Raw genomic sequence first — 25,454 nt, forward strand, 5'->3', positions numbered from 1 at the left:
TATTATTGTTAATAAAATATCAGGAAAACTAACCTTGGAAAGTAAATAATGCATTACAATTTTCATAGGCAGAGTTCTATCATGAGGTAACATATTTCACTCAGGGTAAGGCAAAATGACACAAAGCTTCAGAAAAATTATAGGACTGCAGATAAGAATAAGCACTAGAGTTAAATCCAGTTTTTGCATTTTTATCAACTGTTTATATGTCCTTGGGATTCCTCTCAGCCACTTACTCAATGTAGTATAAGTCAGTTATTTTTGTGTGTGGTACTGAATACCAGCCCCATTTTTAACTCAGACCTGTTAGCCAGTTTGACCCATACCCATATTTTAATGTAATTAATAGCCAGTTTGATTTCCAGGAAGCTTTGTAAGATAGTTCCCTGTACCATCTCATAGGTTTTGAGACTATCATTTTATAAGCTATTAATGTAATTTTATACAGGTACGATAACACAATGATATTCAGTTTTGCCATCTTCTTTTAATGGCTGTAAGTTTTTGTTAAAATTACTGATGGACTCATGAAGTAGTCCCTTTAGCTATTTTGATATTGATTTATGACTTTTGAAATAAATGTGTAAAAGTGATCCCACAGAGTACTGCTTACTAATGACTTTTACTATGTATTGATGGCTTTCTTTCCTGTACCAATTCTGATGACAATGAAGTCTGAATGAACTTTTTTGGCTTACATATTGTATTCAACACTCAACTGCCCATGCAAAATTCTCTCAAGAAGTTATTAGATTAATTGACATACTCTTAATTATCACAAAACTACTTGTAAACCAACAGTAAAATTTACTCTAATTAGCAACCACTCATATAGTGGTGATGAGGGAATTAGAAACATTGAACTTGACTTCACTTTAAACACAAGTCTGCAAAGATAGAAATTCAAAATATATTCCCTGGGACAGCATGAGGTTCCAGGAAGTTGAGAAGGCTCTATCTGCTGTCTTGTGCCAAAGCACACAATACTGGACAGACACTTGCCTGGACTAACCCATTCCAAGTCCTATCCCTGGCCTGCACCCAAACCTCTGGATACAGCCTTATGGGGTGGGGATCCCCCACTTCCCTAGGAATTGGCACATTGGTTTTAACCTACAGACAAGCTGAGAGTCTTCTCTGCAGTACTGCTTTATTGAATTCACAAGCCTAGAAATGAAAGCAGACATTTTATTCTAGCAGTGCAAGGGAGTTAAGCTCCTGCTGTAAAGGAAAGGTTTCTAGTTGCTGACTAGGGTTTCTCCAAGAAATCTGTTATAGAGAAAATTTAAATCTAGAGTCTTTAATACTTTTTCTTAGAGTACCTGTGTTCCAAGTGGGACCTTATTCTAGCTCTTCTGTCTCTCATTTATATTTAAAAGTTTTCAAGTTGGTTTTGAATACAAATGCATCTTCAAAGCATGTGGCATGTTCAGAGGTTTTTTTATTTCTTTGCCATTGCTCTCATTCAGGAGATTTGGTTACCTTGACGTAGTTTTCTGTCACGTTTGAGAAGTTTAATGGAGCATTCTTTACCTTATTTGAAAATAAATCCCTTTGAGAAAATTTCCTGCATACCAAAGTGCTAATTTTTTTTTCCATATTTATCTTTTGCACAGTTCATTGAATTGTAATGAATCACACATCATTAAGATTTTATCTCCACAGCACTGCTTATTTGAACTCAGCAGAAACCACATTTGACACTTTTAACGATGCTATTAGATTTAAAGGTCACCATTTCAGGAACTTGCTTCTCTCTTTCATTTTACTTGTTGCTTAAGCAAATTTGTCATGGAAAGTAATGAAATACAATAGACATCACAGAACAATTTCTAGAGGAAAAATATTCCGTACTACAATCACAATTGAAATTGTCTATAGTTAAATACAATTTCACACTGTTATTTAGGTCTGATGAAACACATTATCATAGAATCACAGAATTGTAGAATGGTCTGAGTTGGAAGGGACTTCAAAGATCATCTAGTCCTAGCTCCTTTCTGTGGGCAGGAGCACCTTTCACTAGACCAGGCTGCTCAGAGCTCCATCCAAACTGGACTTGAACATTTCCAGAGATAGTCCTCTCTGGAATAATTTCTCTGGACAACCTGTTCTCTCTCTTGTTTTCTCTTTTCCTCACTGCTCCCTGCCCAGCCAAAGAAAGCAACTCACGATAGCTGACTCACTTCCCAATATTCTCATGCTATCAAAGGTGCTAAACTGGAAGCTTACTGTATATACAAATCACACTTGAATAGAAAACTCAAAGTGAAGATACCCCATCTGTCCATGAATAATTTCTTGTAAAGTTACTAGGTTAAGTTAGAAGCTGAGTGGTGTCAAGTCTTTGATGTTTTACTGTATACATCCCATTTCACAAACAGTTTCCTTGGTTTTCTGTCTCTTTTCTCAATAGCAAATTCAGCAACAGCCTCAAAGGCAAAATGCCAGCTATTTAAAGCAGACAAGCTACCTGGGTAGTACCAGGTGGTACTGAAGCTACCAGTAACCTTTGTTATTTTAGATAAACAAATGATGGCATAAGTATTCTGCCTACAATTTGGAATTCAATTGACATTCAAGAAATCTCATTCAAATACTCAGCTTATGTTACAAACTCGACTGAAGTGATGACAGCACAACATTCAATACCTAGATAGTTCTTTCTATCTTTTTCACCTTAACCTGCACAGAAAATGTCATGCTTCCTTCAAACATTTCTTTGTACCAAAGGTTCTCCTAAGAGCAATGAAGGTCTAACTCCAGTATTGAGGACAGCACTATAATGGACTGGGACTTTCTCATTAAAGGAAGAAACACTGTCAAGTGTAAATGACACTTTCATGTAATATTTCAACAACCTCTCCCTTTCTAAAATTTAATTAAGATTGCAATTAATTAAGTATTATTTCAATATTGGATAGAAAAGCCTACAGTTTTTCTATGTTTAATAACTACAAAATACTATTGCTGATCACATGAAAAAGGCATGTTTCTTCCAAGAATTAGTTTTTCCTAAAGCTTATAATTACGATATTACTTATGCATTTTACAGTTCAAGAGGGATTTCAGGCAGAGTAGATTTTCAGATGGATTTCCAAGATTCTTTCCTGTAGAAGACTGTAAATAGGATAATGCAGTTTATGGATTTGAGAGTATGTACTGATACTTTTATCTTCTCTTTCATTCTCCCTATATTTTGTAAGTAGCTCAGATTTCCTTCCCTCCTTAACTCTGCAGTTTTGCTTTTCCTAATGTGAAGCTGTTCAACACCTGATTTGTAGTTAAGATTGCTGAAAGTCAAGTCCCATGACTGCACTCAAAGATACCTTAATTGCTTCATAGTTATGTATTTCAAAGGGATTATGTCAGTGACCAGCACTGGTCACTGTAATAGAATGCTAAATGAAGTATTTACGTGAACATATGATAAAAATTCTATGGTGCAGTGCATCTGTATCACTTTCTTAGTTTTTCTTATCTACTATTGCTTTTTAACTTGGGCCTTAGAATACCAGAGATGGGAAGAATAACCATTGCACATATTTTCAATCTTGAATAGATCAATAAACACACCAAAATACATTCATTGTCATAAACTGAACTTTGAATTATATGCAGAGTATTTAGACAGAACTTATTGGATCTGCACCATACACTCTAATCTCTTTTCCTAGCAGAACAAAGTCCACTTCCTTTGTTATCAGCTATGCAGCACTTCTAAGATATTCTGAAAAGAACATGGATATCTGCTAAAGGGCAATTTAATTTGAATGTATGATTTGATCCCTATTTTTCTAAATTGGATATTTTGTTCTTCCTATATCCAAGGCTATTATTTAATATGGATGAAAAAGCTCTTTTTTAAAAGGACTTTTCAAATACTTAAAAGATATAGCTAAATGTGAATGTAACCCAGAAATAGGAATTGTTTTAAAACAAAATCAAGCACAGAGCTAATTTTTCCAATTTGGTGGCTTGGTTTTTTTTTTCTGCTGATGTAGCTTTGCTGAAGACCACTCTTTTAAAAATGAAATTTCAGTGGATAACCAAACTTTGAGACTGAATGCACAGGTCTTTTGTTATTAGTTCTTTCACATGAAATAAATACATAAATAAATAAATATATAAATAACATTGCAAGACCTGAAAGACACAAAATCTAGTAACAATTCTATATTTATCACTATTGATTTTGCACTTTTATTTCTTACATATATGATATTGAAATAATATTCCTTTTCTTTGTTTTGCATTACATTACCCCCTGGACATAGGGCCCTACTGTAACAATAGTGTTGCTGGACACCTATGTCTCTTTTCTTGTGAGTCTGTTGTTTTAATAGTAATTAACTCCTGTACATGGACAGTGGATGACATGACAGCTTGTGTCTTCATCCTACCACTGTGGGTGGGATTCCTTCTCCATTAAAGGATGTATTTCAGGCAGGGATTTCCAGAGAGGCTGAGATCCAGCAGTGGCCAAATTCTAGAAAGATAGATCAGATATCCCTGGACTGGTGTTGTGTCTCTTTGTACCCGTGTCTTTTTCCCCTCTGCTCAGATTTTCTGCAGTAAAGGCTGAAAGATCCTTTAACTATAGTTTCACTGTTAAACTTGACTGCTGGAGAATTGAGTAATACTGTGCTTATCAAGTCTGCTTATTCCTAAAGTCTCAACATCCTCATTGTAACTGGTGAGCTGCACAGTACACCATCTCAGTAACTAATCCAGGCTGAATTAACTTCACAAAAGTACAAGATTAAAGTGACTCCAGCATTTACTGTATGATATAATTTTTATTCTGTCTAAATAACCTTTATGCTAAATTCTTTATCATATTGTATTAAATTCACATGTTAATATTACAATATTATTTTCTTGAGAGTATACTATATATTATAGGCAGTCATATATTTTCAGAGGATGTACTACATCAGAATAAATTTTTTCCTACTTTATTTACCCTTCCTGTCTTCCAATTATAATATACTATTTGCAGCAACATATTCTTTTGCAATCTGTAGTGTTCAGAAACCTTCAGAGTGTATCATAACTGATCACCTGCACTCACCAGGTGAGGCTGATCTGGACCATGAGACCCCACAGAGACATGCAGAGTCCTGAAAGCTACTACTGTACAGCACCAACTGTATCCTTTTGGGCAAGAGTTTATGTGAAATAAAAACCACATGACTGTTCCCAAAGACTATAGTTACATTATCTAATACCTGTCACTTCTGAAAGGTGGCTGTTGTCAGGTGGGGGTTTGTGTCTCTCTCCAGGCAGCAAGGGACAGAACCAGAGGACACAGTCTTAAGGTGCACCAAGGGAAATATAGGTTGCATATTAGGAAAAAGATTTTTACTGAAAGAGCGATAAAGTACTGGAATGGCCTGCCTGGGGAGGTGGTAGAGTCACCATCCCTAGAAGTGTTTAAAAAAAGACTGGATGTGGTGCTTGGTGCCATGGTTTATTTGAGGTGTTAGGGCATGGGTTGGACTCGATGACCTTAGAGGTCTCTTCCACCCTAGTGATTCTGTGTGTCTGTGTTTATTGTTGGCAAGTATAATTGTATATAGTTGTAAATAACCAATTAAACTTGATTTCGTAAGTACTGACCATTTGTAGCCACCAAAGTAAGATGTTGCTCAGATATCCTGAAATTTTAAGTCACAGCTATGTAACTGAGTTACATAACCTGCCTTAAAGGTGCATGGAGTACAATGGCAATCCTGGCAATCCTTGCCCATGGTTACAGAACAGCCACTCCTTCCTGTCACCTAGTAACTTTCTAATAGTTAACATCAACTCAGAGTTTCTCAGCTAGAATTTGGTTTTAGATTTGGTTTAATTCCAAATTAGAATTTGGAATACAGTACTTTTAAAAATTCTGTTTAGGCTAGAAATGCTAAAAAGTGTAGTAGCCTGAACCAAGGAAAACAACTTGTGGAAGAGTTTGAGCGAAAAAAATATTGTAGTAGCATATTCTGAACATAAAATGGATGTAGCTGAAAGTAAGATTATACCTGCAGGGAAATCGGGACAAGTCCTAGGAAAAATCTCTTACCTGAACTTTCTAGCAAGAGATGTTCTTCTGAAAAGTGATCTGGATAAAGGAGGTTTGGAGGAGCATGTGCTTGGACTGGCCTCTTTAGCAAAAGACCCGAGCAGATCTCTCAGCCAGCTGCTGGAGAATGTTACGGAAATTACTCAAGACACCTGCCACTTGCTGAGTACTCTCCGTGATAAACACAAGGAATTGACTGGAAGTCCAGGCAAGTATGGAAAGACTTCTCTGTAAGCAGACACAGTGGGTATATTAGATGCTGTCTGACGATGCTGGGGGACCTTAATTTTCATTTGTTAGTATTTCAGTACTTGGTAGTTCATTAGACCAAATTAACTCATATTCCCACAGTTGTATCACATGGATTTTGAGTCCATTTCATGAGATTCAACATGAGACTCATAATTCTCATTATGCAACCAAAAATATTATTGAAGTAAAATTAACTAAACAGAATTGGTCAAACTTTTATGTACACTGTACTTTAGTTGGATTATCTTGGCCAGACACCAGATGCTGACCCAGTAACTTACTAATCCTTCTTCAACAGGAAAAGGAAAGAAAATAAGAGAGAAAAAAATCCTGAGTTGATATAAAGAAAATCACTTGAAATTACCATCATGGGCAAAATAGACTTAATTTACGGAACAAATTAATTTAACTTATTGTCATTTTAAATAGGTTTGGATAGTGAGAAGCAAAGGCAAAATTTAAATAGATTTGGATAGTGAGAAGCAAAGGCAAAACATTGAAACAAGACCTTTTCTCCACTCCTTCTTTTTTCCATGCTCAACTTCATTCCTTCATTCCCAATTCCTTTACCTCCTCACCTTCCTGAGGAGGGCAGGGCAATGGCAAATGAGGGCAGCAGTCTGTCCGTAACAGTTCCCTCTACACTCCTTCCTGCTTATTCTTTTCCATGCCCCCCTTTGGTCCTTCCCATGGTCTGCAGTTCCTGTCAGGAAAAACAGGCTTCTAAACAAAGGGAGGTGATTCTCCCTCTCTACTCCACCCTTGTGAGCCTCACCTGAAGAACTGCATGAAGGTCTGGAGTCTCCAGCACAAGGATATGGACCTGTTGGAGCAGGTCCAGAGGAAGGCCATGAAAATTAACAGAGGGATCAGGGCATCTGTCCTTTTAGGAGAGGTTGAGAGAGTTGGGGTTGTTCAGGCTGAAGAAGAGAAGGCTCCGGTGATGTCTTATTGCATCCTCCTAATTCCTTAAAAAGGGCTTTTAAAAAAGAGGAAGAGTGATTTTTTTTTACATGGACACTATCACATATAGTGCTAGAATAGGAGGAAACAGTTATAAACTAAAAGAAGAGAGATTTAGAATAGATGTTAGGAAGAAGTTCTTTACTTAAAGAGTAATGAGACACAGGAAGAGGGAGAGGTAGAAAGAAAGAAAACTTACGTTATGGATGCCCCATTCCTGAAAGTGTTCAAGGCCAGGCTGGATGAGGCTTTGAGCAACCTGAAGGTGCCTCTGCTCATGACAGGAAGGCAAACTGGAATGAACCTTAAAGAACATCTCATTCCAATCCAAACCATTCTATCATTCTGCAATGATCCTATGATGCAAAGAGAGAGAAATAAAAAGATTATAGACAGAAATGTTTAGCTATACTTGTGTTTCTGAGTCTTAACCTATGGATTTATAAAGTCTATAATAATAACAAAACATTTGAGTTTAAAAAGGCTCCTTCTAGGCTCCAAGCAAGCTAACTGTCCTATTTGCCTCATGGTTTTTAAAAAATTCTTTTGTCAGGTTTCCAAGAATCATTCTCTTCCAAAAAGCTGCTATTCCTCACCTGAAAAAATCCATTTCAACACTCAGCAAAGAGGTTTGGAGACAGTTGCATATAAACTACCTCTTTATTCTAAAGCTGTGTTATCAAACATCAGAAACAGCACAGAAAACAAATTGTTAGAAAATAAATGGGGAAGGGGAAAACCACAAAAGAAGATTTATTTCATGTTAACCTTGTAATTGAATGGAAAAAGGGTCTTCCCATGTGACACAATTGGATAGTATACGGTTACAAGGCCATATCTTTTCTTGCCCATATTAGAAAAGTCACATTTAAAACATAGGAAAATGAGATTGTTTTGAATTATCCTCTTATCTTCAAATTTGATTTTAGGGAAGTTTAAAGGGCTGTAAAATTTGTTTGAGGATTTTTTTTGTTTTGTTTAGAAAATGCAAAATTCAGGGGGGGAAATGTAAATTTTGACAGTTTTGCCTAAGCTTGACCTTTACCTTACAGTGAAACTGGGAAGTGGTCTTTTACAACCTCTTCTGCAAACAAAGCTCTTTTATTTCCAATCCTTTTCTTTTATTTCTCAGTCCTGTTAAACTGTCAAGAATTTCCTCATTACTGTAAAAGTGCCTGTGGAAAAACAGTAAAATAGTATTTCTTTTTTGAAACTACCAGTGTAAACAATACTTTAAAAATGTATTTGCTTCCTTTTTTCTTTGGTTTTTTTTTTCCAAAAGTAATCAAAGTCTAATAAGTCACTTGGAAACTGAGGAAGTGTTAGAAAGGAATATTTTTTAGACCAAGTTAAATAGGAAAAATCTATTCTGACCTCTACTTTTTGTAGGTTTAAATTACTCAGATGTAAATAGACATGAGAGACCTATCTAGATCACATTGATATGTGATGGCATTCTTAATAAAATTATTTTCCAAGCTGAAAATCTTGAGGTATTCTTTACTTCATATGACATTGTTAAAAAAGTGAAGGTTAAGTCAAAGGCTTCCTGTAGGGCTTGTATCAGCCCTTTCTGTTTTCCTTTCCTTGTATCTGTACATTGGAAGGGGAGAGCACACCATACTGTGTCTTGTGTCTATTGTCTTATTTGTATTGACTTTCATAAGGTTTAACCTGCCAAAAGAAAATATCCAGGATCTCATGCAGCACACAGAAATAAAATTTTCCAAGGTTTCCAATATATCTAACTAGGGAAGATACCTCTACAGTTATAGGGGCTGACAGCATAAGATGCAGGAAGAGCTCTAATTTTAAATCCTGGGAGAGAATATCTGGAATAATTTCTAAGAAAAGGTTCGAGATAAGAAAAATAAGGGATCATAAAATACATAAGTTAAAATCTTACATGAATGGTGCATAGTGGTTGTGTGCTTTTTGTGCATTCTTCTTCACAAAGTGGTTTTAATTACATGCAAGGGCAACCTTCACCATTCCTGTAACTGGATATTACAAACTACTGAGCTTGTATTTTATGTGAGCTGGAGGTTTTGTGTTATCATCTATTCTTCATAGCAAAAATTTGGAGCTTCTAGGGTCTGAATTTAAAATTAGGTCCCTGTATAACAGCCTTGCTAGAGACCTATGCATTAGAGACTTACTGGATTCAATTTTAGGAAATATAATGTTTGATTTTAAAGACCTTCCCAAATTGATTTGACTATATTTTATCAAGACCATGCTTTGGATTGATTGTCATTAAGAATTTAGCTAGGGTCTGGTCATTAAAAAAGCGTTCATTAGAGTTGCCAGAGTAAAATTTTGACAAATACACGCACAGTTGTTCTTAGACAAGTTTAAAAATGTACTTGTCTATATTCAGTTCTTAGAAATTGACTTCTGGATTTGACTGAATAGCAATATATGCAAAAACATTAAATGGAAGCCAGGAAATGGAGTGTTCTTCATGTATTGTATGGTACTATGGGATTATATGGAATTCAATAAATATGTGTATAATAGTTTTCACATTTTTTTCTAGCTTTCATAGCAAAATGTAATTTTTTTTTTTTTTGCCTCAGAATATAATGGAATTATAGATTATTTGCAGAAGGTGAAGGAGTATTTGATAAATACAATCTCACACCTTCAAGAGGCAGAAAATAAATTTTATGCTGCAAACTGCAGACAAGATGGTGATTCTCAGAACCAGATTGGTGAAAATGCTTTTGGAGAAACAGATGTGCGTTGTTCAGAAGGAGAAGCAACAGGCTGTGCAAGCATCTTCCAGTTCCATTCAGCAATTCCAAAGAATTCTTTTTCGGAACAAGACAGAAAATCAAAATGTCAATCAAACCCACACAAGTGAAATTAAAACTGTGGGGAAAATTGCATCCTTAGCTGAAAACAAATCTGCTCAAGAACCAGACACCAGAGAATCTCCAATGAAAAAGGAAGATGGTGAACACCAACTACTGATTGTCTCTTTCACAGAGAAAAAAGAGTGCAATGGAAAGGATAAACTCCCTGGAGGTAGCTTGGTTACTGAAGAGCCAGGAGGCTTTTCAGGATGCTCTTACAAGCAGTGAGGAAGACATTCTGTCTGGGACATTGAAGGACATTTATGACAGAAGCATCACCTATCGTTTCCAACAGAAGAAAAAGGAAGTAGTCAGGGACAATTTAAAAGGGCTAAAAAGTGAAGACCACAAACTGACAGGGAAAATGGAAGACAGTAAAATAAAAAAAAATAATGAGATCATTAGAAATTACCTAAGTACCTTCACATCTCCAGCACAAACTTATGATCTTCCTCATGTGAATCCTTCTGTGAGTGATTCAGAAGAAGTACAAAAATCTAGATACTGGATGAACAAAGAGTAAGCACATATTCTTCTTTTTCTTAGGGACAGATGTACATAATTATTGCTCATTAACTTATAAACATGTGTGGGTGCAGAAAGTCAATATACATGTACTGAACAGATGCTGGTTGTGCACATAACAGCAGTTTACAATTTGAACATGTGCAATGAAGATCTTTCACTTTGGTCTAAAGTAAACCCTAAGTTGCTATTTGCATATTTTTTTTTATGCCAAAAAGGGACTGAGTCACAGCCAGTAAAGTCAACAATCCTTAAATTGTCAGAAATTAGTAGGAAAGGATCACAATTCATCAGTTTTGCAGTAATTTTTAAGCTGTTCTGAAACAGGCTAAACATAAAATTTTTCAGGATTTTCTCATTTATTCTTAAAAATATGTTTCTGAATTATCTTCTTATGCTTCATTATAGCACATCATTACATTGAAGTATTTATTAAAAATACAAAATGCTACCCCACTCAAAATAGAAATAATTTTTTTTACAGATTTCTAGTCAAAGGGAGTGGGAAAACCCCCAGAAAATAACTTGTTTTATTAAAGTGCCTGTAACTGTCCTGGAGAATCTGAAGTGTAATATACTCAATGACACTAGTTCCTTGGTGGTGGATGATTCTGAGGAGCTGGTCAGCAAAGTCATCAGTATCAAATGTTATGATTATGAAAAACTACCTTTCCCTATCAACATTGCAATCCCATTTACATCATGCTTCAGAGGGAATTATTGGGAGATTGTGGTGAAGGTGACTGATACCAACTTTTCCAATCAAACTACTTAACTCTTATTTCTTTGCAAGGATACCAAGGAAACCATAAGGTGAGTACCTCTCATCAAAGGATTGCAAAATCATCATTTGAGCTTCCCAGTTAAGTCTCTTTCAAGTAAAGTTGTCATTGTTAAATCATATTGCCTACTATGTGTGGTTAAACAGAACTTTTCTTCCTACTTTCTCAAGCATTAATTCTATTTGAAAACTAGTGTTTACTAACATTCTTTTTTTCACTTACAATGCTAAGCAAATGCTTGATCCCACAATATTAATGGTTGAGTAATGTTTCATGATTATTGTAAATAAGTACAATGCATTGCATTATTCAATAAAAGCAAAATTTAGGGGGAATTACTGTGCTTTTAGATCACAACAAAGTAACATAGTTCCATGAATACAAATAAGTACAAACTATATCAAATGAACACAGTTTCTAAATGCAGAAGTGTTGTTTTGGACCAGATTAATCACCCAGTTTATAAATTTATTTCATTTCACCCCAATCATACACTGGAATATGAATAACATCACATGATGACTAGAGATCACCAGGTACTTGGGCATGCAGGGGGAAATAATATTCAATTTATTTTCATTTCATAATTCGCTCTATAAAGAATGTTACCCTCTCAAACTGTGAAACACAGCTTCCTTTCCCTCCAATACCCTAACCTCACATTCTCTTTATTCAGGAAAGTTTTGCAGAAGTGAAAATTTATCATCTGTGTGTTTTTGCTGTGTTGTTATGCTTAAAGAAGGAAACATTTACTGTTCCAAAGGTAGGACTCTTACAGAAGATGAACGTGGATTCTAGAATCTCTTTCTGCTACCACCCAGAAACATTCAGTTCTCTGGCACCTATGGAGTTAAAGGCAAGCTTGAAATATGTGGTACTTGTTCCATAAGCCTGTTATCTGATCAGTTCTGAAGTGAGCATGCTAATGATGTATAAGTGCAATCTCTTCCAATATCAGAAGTCTACAAAAAGTGGTTGCAGCTTCACATCCTGTACATGCAGATTTCCTGTCAGCTTTGTTAAAACCACATGTCAGGGATGTCTTTAGCTAAAAAAGACCAATCTACCCTTGTTTGATATAGTTCAGAAAATATAGTCATTTTCAATTAAGATGTGTCAACTCAAAACTTTAATTGCTTGGCCCAGTGATCAAATTAATGGAACCATTTCTCTCACCTGATTCATTTCTCTCACCATTTCTCTCCTTGGTGCCAGCAAGTGCAACAAAAGTTTTTTATTGTGTATTAGTCCTAGGCTAAGTATAGTCACAAATTATGCTTCAGTTATGTTTCTCCCTTTCCCCATTAAAATGTTAATTTGAAAGTATGGAGATATTAAAATTATGAAAAATACAGATTAGAAAAATCTCAGAAATTTTTCAAAATCAGAGGAAGCTCATGAGTTTTATAACTTGAACTCAAATCAGGAACAAAACAATATAAATATTTTAAGCAATAAAAGTTCCAGGTTTTGATGACTTTCAAGCATTTTTCTGGGCTTTGTATAAAGTGCTATTACTTGGGTAAGGCTGTTCTTGGGTTAAAGAGAGGAGTCTGATTCTTCTGTGATAGCCTAGCAAACTCCAAAAGATAAACCAATTTTGTAAAACCAATTTTTGTAAAAAATTCCAGGCATGTAATGGAAGATTTTTTTTTTTTTTGTGAGTTGGTTTTACAATTGCTTTCTATATTTAGATTCAGCCAATTGAGCCATTATTGGTTTCAGCATTGAAAGTAAGACGTGATATGTTTCACTCAGTGATATCTACTAGTGCACTGGTTCATGTCCACTATCCTTCATCCCAACCTTTCACAGCTCAGTCACTCTTACTCTACCTTGTCCTCCAAACCCAGACAAAAAAAGACAAGGAGATGAGACAGAACATGCAAGAGCCATTAGTGCTACAGTAAAGAGGGTTGCTGCAGCATGCCATCCTCAGTAAGACCCTCACTTCAAATTCACCATCTTTTAAAACATCAAAATCAATGAATTTTAACAGTTTTTGGTTTATGGTTTCTTGTATTAAAACTATGTTTGTTCTTTAATATAGACTGCAATACCTATGGGCTTTGTTAGAAACACTAGAGCAAGCCTTCAAAATTTTCATGCTATAGTTTCAGCAGAAAAATTAGTAAAGTTGCTTATTCTTTAAATATGGTGACCACTAGCAGGAGTCAGAATGACAACTGTATGAAGTTTTTTCACCAAGAAATATTCAGAAATGTTCACCAGAGTAAAAATTGAACACAAAGAATAGACATTACTCAAAGCTGCTGTGTTCATAACACACCAAGTTGCTTTGAGTCTGACCTTTGAATTTTTTTCATCTCTACTTCTGCATATTTCAATGGTTGCCTGAATCAAAATGCATGGAACAATGGTTTATAGTAGGTCAACTTATGCACTAGATAAAAGTCCAGATTTTTCCAAAGTATGCAGTAGCAATATTTCTAAAACTTTTAAGACATGTTTTTTTAAAACATGTCTTAAAAAAGCAGTAAAACATGGAGACTCCTAAAAAAAAAAAAAAATAGATGATCTTTATGTTTCAGCAGTTTCTGGAGAATTGAAGAAAAAAATCTCTAAATAATTATATCATTCTCGTACTCTGAAGTATCTTTCCAGATACAGATTTTAAGCAAGGTGGGTAAACCAGAAAAAGTCATCAAGGACAGCAGAGGGGAAAATGGCTACAAACACAAGCTTACTGTTTCTGCAGAACTATTTTTATGTTATGTTTTCTATAAGAATTTGGTTCTCCAGGGCTGTGAGCACTTCTGTGAGAAAAAGTGGGGACAACCTCAGTGACACTTTGAGATTATTAGGTCATAGAAACAAAGAAGAGGGGGAGAAGATGTTTGGTGATGTTATTATCCAGAATGCACAGAATGGGCTTGTATCTTTTGAACTAAATGAGCATTTAGAAAGTAATGTATGAATAATTTTATTCCCTGAAAAAAAATTTTATTCCCTGAAATACTTAGTTCTGTGTTTACAAATAAGTGAAAATGAGTAGTGTTAAGAAATCATCCATTTTTAACCATTAACTTGCTCCTAGATTTGTTCATAATCACAAAAAAACCCCACCTTTTTCGTTTATAGAATATACACAAGGTAGTACATAGAACCTTAAAAAAGGAAATGCAGATATCAGTCTTAATTTGCAAATGTGATTTAGCTCTCTAACTAAAAAGTCTTTTTTTTTTTGAATTCTTATTATGAAATATTATCTTATTTTCATGTAAAATTCCTGTGTATTTGAAATCATACCTACATAGTCAATATACTTTACACTACAAACACCAGCAAATTTCCACCTTTTCAGGTGTTGGAAACAAGGATGAAAAGAAGTTAGCAAAAGTTTCCTTGGAGAATAAGCCCCATATTGTTTTTAGGAAAAAACTATTAGCAGTTGATGAATTATTTAAAATAAAGCTCTTCATAAAGCTCTTTAATTTTCTTTTTCTTTTTCTTTTTCTTTTTCTTTTTCTTTTTCTTTTTCTTTTTCTTTTTCTTTTTCTTTTTCTTTTTCTTTTTCTTTACCTCACTGCAGTTTTGTGGTCATTTGCCTTTAATTCCTTTTGGAAAACAGGTTATCTTCTCCTCTTTGCTCGGGGTCTGGAAGAAGCTCTCCATAGCAGGATGGCTGATGTGATACTGTATCAAAAAAGAGAAAACCCATATAAAATAGTAGTTTTGCTGTCTGCATCCAGAGAATTGACCAATGAACTTCAAAATATCCATGAGGAGGGTTATTTTGGTCCTCCAGAACCTACACAGCAGTTCCCATTAAGACAAGGAGAGCAGATTCAGTTTAGATTTAGAGGAAATATTTCTCCTTCAGGTAAGGCAGTTGATTCATGCAACTGTATGAACATTATCAATTACCTCAGTTATTAAAAAATGCTGTATGGGAGCACATGTAGATTGAAGTTACTCACAGTACATTTAGTGTGTAATGTTAGTTTATTTCAGTTCTCTGAATGTGGAGCTTAATGAGAAACTGCTCCAGCTGTAAAGAACATGTATGACCTGAACAAGCTTCTGAGCAATGTGCTCTCAGTGACCCTGCTTTGAGCAGGAGAGTTGGACAAGATGATCTTCAGAGATCTCTTAAAACCCTCTGAATTCTGTGAAACCTGGTTCCTCATAAACAGAGGGTATTTTAAGATTTATTTTTAAAGGACAGGTTTCTGTCTGCTGCTTTGTCCAAGTAAATTCACTTAGACTGAGCAAAAAACCAAGGCAAAACTTTGCCTCTTGTAAGTTACACTGTGAACTGAGGTGATGAGAGAGCAGCCTAGAAAATTCCATGTAGTGGCTGCCACCATTCAGACTTGCTTACAGGGAAAAGAGAAGAAGCCTCTGAAAGGTTTTCATCCTAAATTGCATATAGTCTCTTCTGTCTGTCTTGGATTGAACATATAAATATGAATTTGGCCCTCTGAACATTTTGTACATAAACTCTCCTATTGAAACCTCATGTACTCTAAAGAAAGGAATATCCTTCAAAAAGAGAAGTCTCCAACCCATGAGAAATGTCTGCTTATATACACAAAGGACAGTGTCAGTAGATGTATCAAATAAATGGATTTAGAAAACCTAAAAATGCATCTACCCTTCTGCTGCCATTCATTTTGTTGTTACACATAGCTATCCATCCTGAGTAACCAGAAAGCATATACTTTTAATTCCATTTTCACAACACCCTTTTATTTTTATTCTTCTTTATGTTATGTACATACCTCCTTTTCTCTTCCTTGATTTTCAACTTGTGGCACTGCCTTCACCACTTATTCTTGAAGCCAACTATTAAAGGGCTAAGAAAGTTAGCCACAAAGATATACCTACTACTGAAGCAGGCTGAACTCAGATGTTCAATAAAGTAATAGGAATGATAAACAACCAAGGAGCAACCAAATGTTATATGATTGCCTTTACTTGATACATGCCAATGAATTATTTTAGATGCCATGCATCTAAATGCAGGATAATTTTTTTTTTAAAACAATTTATTATATGGATTGCAGAGAATGGAGAAGACTTCAAGAAAGTCTACAGACTGATTTTTCATTCCCAAAGACAACCAAGGCTGGAGCTTCAAATTAAAGAGGATGAATTTGGTAACCACAGTTCACCTCATAATAAAGGAACAGCAATGTTTTATAAAATTACCAGAGAGATGGTATCAAAGAAATGGGAACAAACCTTACCAAATGATGAATATCAACACCAGTCTCCACTGTGCAAATTAGCATTAACATTGCCAAAGGTGCATTTCTCACTTGCTAATATTAGAGCCATTTCCCTTTCTGCCTTACCTTACATTTATTAGAAAAAGGATCTTGGTATGATTTTTGACTTACAGATAAACACAGAAGTCACTGATAGACTTCTGGTGCATCATCAATGTACAAACATTCTCAGAATTTCTCTTAGCTGTGGGGAAGGACCCATATCCAAGTACAAGCATGGAAAAAATTCTAGCAGAAAATTTTCACCCATCTACTCTCCCCAGCTGGACGGGAGAAATTATTATGGCACTGTGAAATTATTACTGAAGTTTCAGGTGTATCATTCTTGTTTCATTGTCTTGGGAGCACAGAATTGCAAATTGTAGGATCATTATATGGTTTGTGTAACCTGTCTTCCACCTAGCACCTGATTAGTCTATTATTCCTGATTAGTCTCTGCAGTACAGTCATGTGGGCAATTATCTCCATCTCTGGTGAAAGCTAATGCTATATAAATTAATCTTTAATATTCCTTCAGTGAAATCTCATTGTAAACTTTTCAAAGAGCCTATGTACCAGCGCACTATGTTGCACAAAATGCTGCCACTAAACTACTAATATCAAAATTGCATACATTTTAATATCAAAATATCTACAGAAACACTTGGTCTAAATCTCTGGTGATAAACAGTAGCACGTTTTTCTTTTTAAATTTGTCTTCACACGTATCTCAACTTATTTTTTTTCCAAATGATAGTTAAAAGAATCTGGAATGTCTGATTTTGGTTGTGACAAAGACAGATGGCAACTATTTAAGGCAACTATTCTGACTAGGACATTTCCACTCATTTCTGTGAAATTCCCATCTAAATTTATTTTGTAAAGAAGGCAGTAACTGTACAATCATAACCCATTTTTTATATGTATGTGCCCTCATTATTCACTTACAAATATATTGCTGACAGTGGTCAAAATACTTTTTGTTTACTTTTTATGCAAACATTCACATCGGTTTTTACTTTAACATATATTTCTACGGAAGTAATCTAATTTTCACTAATGATTCCTATTTATGATGCTTTCCTTTCCTCAGCAACAGCAAACACCTGTTCCTCTAACCCATTTTGTTCAAAACAAGTCAGATACAGTGCATTAGGTTTTGATGTCAAGTATGTCCGTGCATATCTACTGATTTCAAAGATTTTGTATTTATGTGACACAATGGGATAAGGAGGTAAAAGATTAATTTCTCCTTTTCTGTCTGTCCTGTTTAATATGCTGCTAGAGTCTGGTCATGTCTGAGAGGTTCATTTGACAGAGCACATCAATGTTACTGGCTGGGAATGCTTTGCAAAAATAGATTGCTGTAATACATATAGACATTATGAAATTACTATTCTGCTGAAGTTTTATGTCTAATGGCTGTCTAACAGCAGAATAGCATGTTATTCCCTGCTTCAGAAAGGCAGTTGCATGGCTAATTGAAGGGCCTTCCAGACTAGAAAACTGCTTTTACTGCTAAGAGTATTTTACTTAAGCTGTCAACCAGAACAGCAGGACCACATGCCAGTGCAGCTGAACCATGGGTGAATTTAGCACTTCACCACAGACACTTAATCTTTAAAGGCAATTTTCTGTTTTAGATCTAATGCATTTTATATTATTACACTATTTTTAGACAATACTAATTTTCAATTCTTATAATTTTTGCTACTATTTTAACATTAAAAAGCATGAAGTGGTTCAGAGTAAAGTCAATGCATGGGTAATTGAGTTCATCTACAATAACTTTGAAAATCTAATACAGACCTTTGAGGTGGTAAATTCTCATTAATGAATGAAAAAAAATTTAAATACGAATGCATGATTAAACAAAGCCAGAGAAAGCCAAGTCTTGGAAGAAAAGCAATGCCCCCTCCTGGAAGAGTTTTATGTTCCTTTTATTCTGAGAGTTTTTTAGCCATGTCATTCTGTCTTCATGCTGGGGCACATCCAATGACAGAATTGCTGCAGAATCATGCAAAACGAGGCAGGTTCAGATCACAGAATCATGGAATAACTTGGTTGGAAGGTCAGCCAGTCCAACCCCCAAGGTCTCCAGAGCAGTGCAGCACAGGATGGTTTTGCACTGCCATTCAGGGCATAATTTGTGCATCCTGTGTGTGCTGAAATCACCTCCCAGGATGACTGTATACAGGCATGATGAAAAGTTGCTTAATTCACAATAAGTAATGGTTATGAATATATTGGCCTTCTGGTGTGCAGGTCAGTACATTTGAGACACTCCAAATATTGAACAATGTTTAAAGCCTGTGTTATAGAAGTGATTAAGATAAGCTCCATAATGCTCAGTATATCAGAAAGAAAACAATAACTTTTCCAGTCCAAGTTTCATTTTCTTAATTTCCAAATGAAAAACAGAAGATCAGTGAATAAACCTCAGGCAAATTTCCTTGGGAGAGCTGTTAATAAACAGCCAGGTAATACAACTGAATGTATGTGACAAAAGTAACATGGGCACTGAAAGAGGATAATTTCATATTCAAACAAAAAATCTGAATTTCACTTCATACAAACTAATCTCTTTTTATGCTCAGTGCTTATGTAAGTAATTTCTTGTTCTATATGCAGTAGGAAACAACACTAAAGCCCAGAAGACTTTCATCTTTCTCAGCCATAGGTAAAAGAGGACAAAGTATTTTTTCTTTCTCTCCAATGTTTAGAGAAGAAAGAGGAAAAACTCTCTACTTTCTCATGGAACTTATCTTTTGAATTTTGATGATTTTTCATGATGATTTATTAAAAGATGAACTATGTAAAATGAATAACTATAGCTACAAACACAGTGGGGTTACCTGACCTCACAATAGCTACTGCATAACTAAAAATTGTTCTTTTACTTGAAAGGAAGGCAAAGCTAATGCAGTATTCAAAATTAGGATCTGTAACATTTAGGAAGGTTCTATACCGATTTTCTATACACCCAGTTTATATACATCATTTATGGCATAATGCTATCCATCAAATATTTGTAAAGTTGCATGAAGGATTAACTTTTTATAAGAGATAATAAACACCCACTTGATAGATGAAAATTTTGTTAATTTCTTTATTTTAATAGCTATATACTGTTTTATACCTCCTGATGGTGTTAATTGTTTTTAATAATGACAAAAATATTCTATGTAAATAGAAAAAATTTAAATGCTTATAGTTAAACCCCCAAGATTTTACTGCAATCTACTCTCAAATCATATGCCTCACATCTTACTCATCAACATTTCTCTTTCCTCAAAACATTTTCTTTAATAGCATGAAAAATTGATCCACCGTCCACAAAGTAAAAAATATTTTTTTTCTGATTCATCAGGTAAGATTAGAAACATTAATATCAATTTAAAAAAGACCTATGCTTGCTGTTTTTTTTTTTTAATTCCAGGGCTTGTTCCAGTTGTTACTGACACTCGAAAATGCCATATCCAGAAAGCAAATAGTTAATATGTTAAGAGGTAGTCAAAGGAAAAGAGAGCTGTTTACCAGGAAATGCATCAGCTCTTGTGAGATACTGTTGTGGTGGGATGCTTGAACAGCATATATATTTGTGTATCAGGAAATCCAGTTTGTACTGGAAAGCTTCAGTATAATTGATGAATCAGTTGCAGTAAATACTGAAACTCTTTTATTTTATTGCTAACTTTCCCCATTCAGTTCCAAAAATTATAGATCATTGCTGAATCTGCTCTTGACTAAATTCAATTCATACTGCAGAGCAGTTACCAAAAATGGCATTGGAAATGAAATGGGATGATGCTTCCACCAAAGTATAAAACACTTCCTATTTAGCTGGGGACTTTAGCCACCGAGCCTCCAGCTTTAAAAAGCTTTTCAAAAAAGGAAGATTTATTCTTACTTCACTAATTTTTGCCCTTCAGAGGCCCTATGGGACAAGCTGCAGTTCTGGGTTGCAGAAGAGCTTGCAGAAGATAATACATCATTGTTTGCTTTATGTTTACCTGTTCAACAGAGCATGCTTCAGCTTGTTAGGCTGAAGTGCCCTGATAATTTAACACACCAGATCTATGAACTGCTTTGCTGCTGGAAAAATACCCTTCCAAAGTCAGCTGATAAACAGCAGCTCTTGTCTCACTATTTGCAGATGAGTGGCAGAAGTGATCTTTCAGAAGAACTTCATTTTAAGTGGCAAAATAAGGTGTTCACCTGAGAGAATCACTGGCAACCCACAGCCCAATTTATCTTCTTTCTTGTTGAAGTGTATGAATATTTCCATTATACTTCTGGATGAACAAGTGACAGGGATATCAGTCAGGAGAAGACTATTTGTTACTTTGCAACCTCTTTAATAAGCAAAGTATAATAGCCACGTCCTTACTTGATAAAAGTGAACATTTCTTATATGGAAAATTCAGATATTGAAAATATAGGTATGAATAATTACAGACTGATCTGCATAGATTTCTGAGGACCTTAACTGTTTGTCCATGCCATACACAGTCAACACAATATTTCTACATATCTTACACGTTAGAAATTGTTCATTATATCAAAATCATATGAACCATTCTATAATATATGGATTGCTCTATGTCCAGTTTTAATAACTACCAAATTCTTCAGATTATAGCCTAATGTACAGAGATAACTTCTTCTTACTTTCATATTTGTTAGTAATTAATTCTGCTTTTGTATTCTCCATGAATATATTTCATCCTTGTGAATATCATACAAGATTTCAGTGTAATCTCTTTCCTGAATTTGAGAGATTTGTTGCCTCACTCAAAATGGTCATTTTAATGGAGTTTTAAGGTTACCCTCAAATATGGAAAAAGAAATATTTCTTCATAAAAACTCTAAAATGTATGGCTTTGACATTTTGTTTCTTATACTAAGTTCTTGAATTGAAGGTACAGATAGTTAAACACAAGTATTTGTGCCATTCCTTATTCATGTTTTCAATCTCTAAAAACTCATTTCTTTCCAAAATGCTTAGTAGGACTAACCTGATTTTTAAGTCAGAGCATGAGAAAAGTTGGTATCCTTCAATGGTGTTTCTACTGAAATAATATTTTATTTACCATCTGCTGATATTTACTTCTATGTTGCAAACCTCATAAAACACACCCAAAATTTATCTAAACACTAACTGATTTCTGTTAAAGGCAAAAAGCTGGCAAGAGTAAGTGAAAAAAACTTCTGAGAGCAAGATGACTCCCTAGTGCTTACTCATATTGTGATTACACAGGCTGTCACATCTGTGTGACTTCCCTACTGCTTCAGAAATCTGCAACAGATGCCTCTTTCTTCAAGTCCACCTGTGCACAATTAATTACTGTTATTCTTCTAATACCTCCTCAATGCACCAATTATTTTCCTTTTTCATCTCTCCTTGAATCATACAATACAAAATATAAATATTATTGTTAGTCAAAGTGTTATTGATCTAAATTTTATTCATTTTTAGGCTGCTTAGAAAACCTGTATGTCTGGCTGGAAAATCTTAATTGTGATACACAGTCCGTGTATTTTATTTATAGAGGTCATATATTTGCAACATTTACAAATTTCTACTGTAAATTAGAAAATTGCATGGTAAAAGAAAAGAAGAAAAGATCAATAGGAATAGTATTAATTAGTTTTATTCATCTAGTCACTAATGTCTCAAATTATGTTATTATCAGTTTTTAGATGTAAGACAAATCTACGAGTAATTTAACCCCTTCTCTGAAAAAGAAACATAACAAACATCCTTTCTTTTTTTTTTTTTTTTTTAATAAAGAGGGTCTTTTAACTGTAAGCTGACTTCTTAGTAGAGGAAATAATTATCACACTTTTCCCAATGCTGATCAGGCATTTGTCATAAATGCCTTCTCTTAAGGACTAAATATTCACTTGCTAGCTCATCAGGTATCTTTGGTATGTATACACATTAGGATCATGGTTCAATGTATGATGGTACAACAAACAATACTGGAAATATCGCTAAAAATTTGACGTAATTTCTCCACCCAAAATTCAAACTGTTTGATAGAATTTGCAACAATCTGCCACAAGATGGCATCTTTGTCTAACAAAAAATACATGTAACATCGTTTATCATGCCAGTCACAGGCTGATATGGCTCAAGTATTGATGTGAAAAGTCCAATTTCTTAACTACTATCAACACTGATCTTGGCTTTTCAGGCAATTGTCTCCTAAATGAAAGGGCTCCCTTAGTGAGATTCAAACTCTCTGAAGTGCAAGCAAAATGTGGAAAAGAATGAGAACTACATGGGATAAATCTACTTCTGTGCTATGTGTTTTTATTGAGTATAGAAAATATGTAAGACAAAAAGCAATATCTGAGCTTTATGGCTTAGAATGTGTATGTTTTTTAACTCTAAAGAAAAGGTTAAATTCTGGATTTCTGCTAAACAGTGAAGGCAATTGAAAGGAAAAGGAGCTAAGATAGGAAGCCAGCTGCTCAGAAAGAAATCACCTAGACAACTATAATTTAGCTAACTGAAGACAGTAGTTCAGTATTTAAGTACTGAACAGTTAGTCAAATAAAAAAGGAAGAAAAACAAATACTCCTTTTGTGACAATACTGCTGGATGGATTGCCAACTGCATCTGAGATGATGAAGTACAAAGGCATAAAACAGACTTTGCATATTCAACATTTAAAACACAAATTCTCTACTTAGTGAAACAGAGCAGGATCAGAAAACTGATTAATACAACAGATGTTTAATTAAAAAACTGAAGATGGTATTTAATCAGTATCCCATCCAAGCCCCTTTCAAAAATTAGGTTTTTTTTCTTTAGATAGCCTTCAGGAAGTACTGCTTACACAGTACTATCCATAGTGAAGTAATCTCCAAGCATGAGAGTCTCAACTTAAAAGCTCATCCCAAGTGAATTAGGAGGGAGCCTACGTACAGAGCAGTTTGGTGGGAGAGCTGGAGGAAAGCCTCCTTCCAACTTTTCTCAACAGCTCATTTCAGTGACCAGGTCTGAAATGCAGTGAGATAAGCCCCTGAAAAGGCAGGGGGACTCAGGAAAGTGGCATAAAATAGCTCAGTTGAAATCATCCCCTCCTTTCCATAATATCTCTGCACTTTTCCTAAAGATGCAACAAGAAGTCCTTGAGCATCTCCAATACAATTAGAAAAATGGTCAACCAAAGAAATATTCTCAATTCCTCAAAAAAACCTCAACTTTCTCATATACTATTAGAGATGAGCAAAAGACTTATTATGGATTAGTAATCTACTGTAATATTAATTACAGTATAATTAATAATTAATAATAAATAATAAATAATAAATAATAAATAATAAATAATTACAGTATAAATAAATCATAGTAAAGTTCACAAGAATAGAAAAGCAGAGTTTATGTTCCACCCTTTCCCCCTGAACAATGAAAATGTCATAAACATAAGAGAAATGATTCTATAATAATGCAAGTGTAAGACTTTGTTCTTATCTCTATGTGAAAGACAAGATTTGATCATTACTATTGTAACCCTATTCGTAGTCGTTAAATAAAATTCCTATGCTTTTGAACTCTTCATTACATATATAAATTCCTAATTTCACAATCTTCCTTGACAGAAGATTTTTCAAAGCATTGTATGAAGTCTTACATGTCTATGTCTCATTCTCCTTTTTTCATCCTTTGAACACCTACCACACCATTGTTCCCATTAAGACCTTTTGTGCTATAGCTTCCCAAGTGGAAAAGAACGGTGCTTCTTCAACTTGTTGTTATGCTTAAAAATCCATACATAACTTTTTCATCATTGTACTCTATTTAGAATTTGGATAGTATGACTTCCAGAAACATCCTCTTGTCAGATTATGGCCAGAGTAGATTAATCATCAGAAATTGAAAGAGTTTAATAGAACTGGAAAGATTCCAGCCAGTATTAGTATTTGTATTACTACTATTTCAAACTGCAAGTGCCAATTCAGCCAGCAGAGATCGCAGAAGAGCTTCTACAGAGATAGTATTTTCTGTATTTTCAGACCTAAAATCAGTATGTAAAAAGTCATTTCACTAGGACAATGAAAGGGAAACTCCTGAAAGACTGTGCCTTATTCCCTTATCTCTCAATGAGTTATTTCATTTTAGATTATTTTGAGGTCAAGGGATGCCAATAATTTAAGCTGCAGATATTATGCAATCAGAAATAGGAATTTTTTCATTCTATTAACATTCATATTTTGTTAAAATCAATGTCCATGCCTGAAGAATTAAGGAAATTAATAAAAAAGTGTTGAAGGAATAAAAAAAGTTTGAAGTGTTAGAGAATCAAATGTGTAAAAATATTTTGAAGTTTTCTACTTCTAAAAGAACAGCAAAATTATTTTAAAGTGAGGAAACTTGCAACAAAATAAGAAGACCTTATTGTTCTACATAATTCCAAAGATTTTAAGATACTACCAAACTTATTTGAGGTAAGTGAATAATTACTCATGAAGAGAGCCAATTCATGTTCTCTGAATTTCTCTTATGAAGTTTTGATTAAATGTCATTTCTCATAAAAAATAAGATGCTACAAAAAATCTAGAAGTTTACTGGGAATATTTGCAAATAAATAAATTATATGATACAATTATATGATACAACAGTTATGATACAATAACTGATTTGATGATACTTATAAAACTAAATTCAAATGGAAAATACTTAAGGTCATCGTTGTTCACACACAGAGAAACTCCTAAAAGTCTAGATGTTTTTTCAGGCTGGAGGTAAAACAGTGAA

At 34.5% G+C, this 25,454-nt stretch overlaps 1 protein-coding gene across 1 annotated transcript; it reads left to right on the top strand.

Annotated features, from left to right (window-relative positions):
• Window positions 1-6,001: 6,001 nt before the first annotated feature.
• On the top strand, window positions 6,002-20,906 carry DTHD1 (death domain containing 1; the record flags this gene model as incomplete). The annotated part of the gene is given in 13 exon segments (XM_084203995.1): window positions 6,002-6,282; window positions 7,839-7,914; window positions 9,834-10,025; window positions 11,153-11,422; window positions 11,425-11,481; window positions 12,127-12,306; window positions 13,145-13,259; window positions 13,262-13,388; window positions 14,214-14,377; window positions 15,043-15,294; window positions 16,481-16,722; window positions 19,997-20,054; window positions 20,617-20,906. Coding segments are annotated over 13 exon segments (2,304 nt in total).
• Between the last annotated feature and the right edge of the window lie 4,548 nt (window positions 20,907-25,454).

The sequence above is a fragment of the Fringilla coelebs genome, assembly GCF_963513975.1.
Source record: "Fringilla coelebs genome assembly, chromosome: 4".
NCBI lineage: Eukaryota > Metazoa > Chordata > Aves > Passeriformes > Fringillidae > Fringilla > Fringilla coelebs.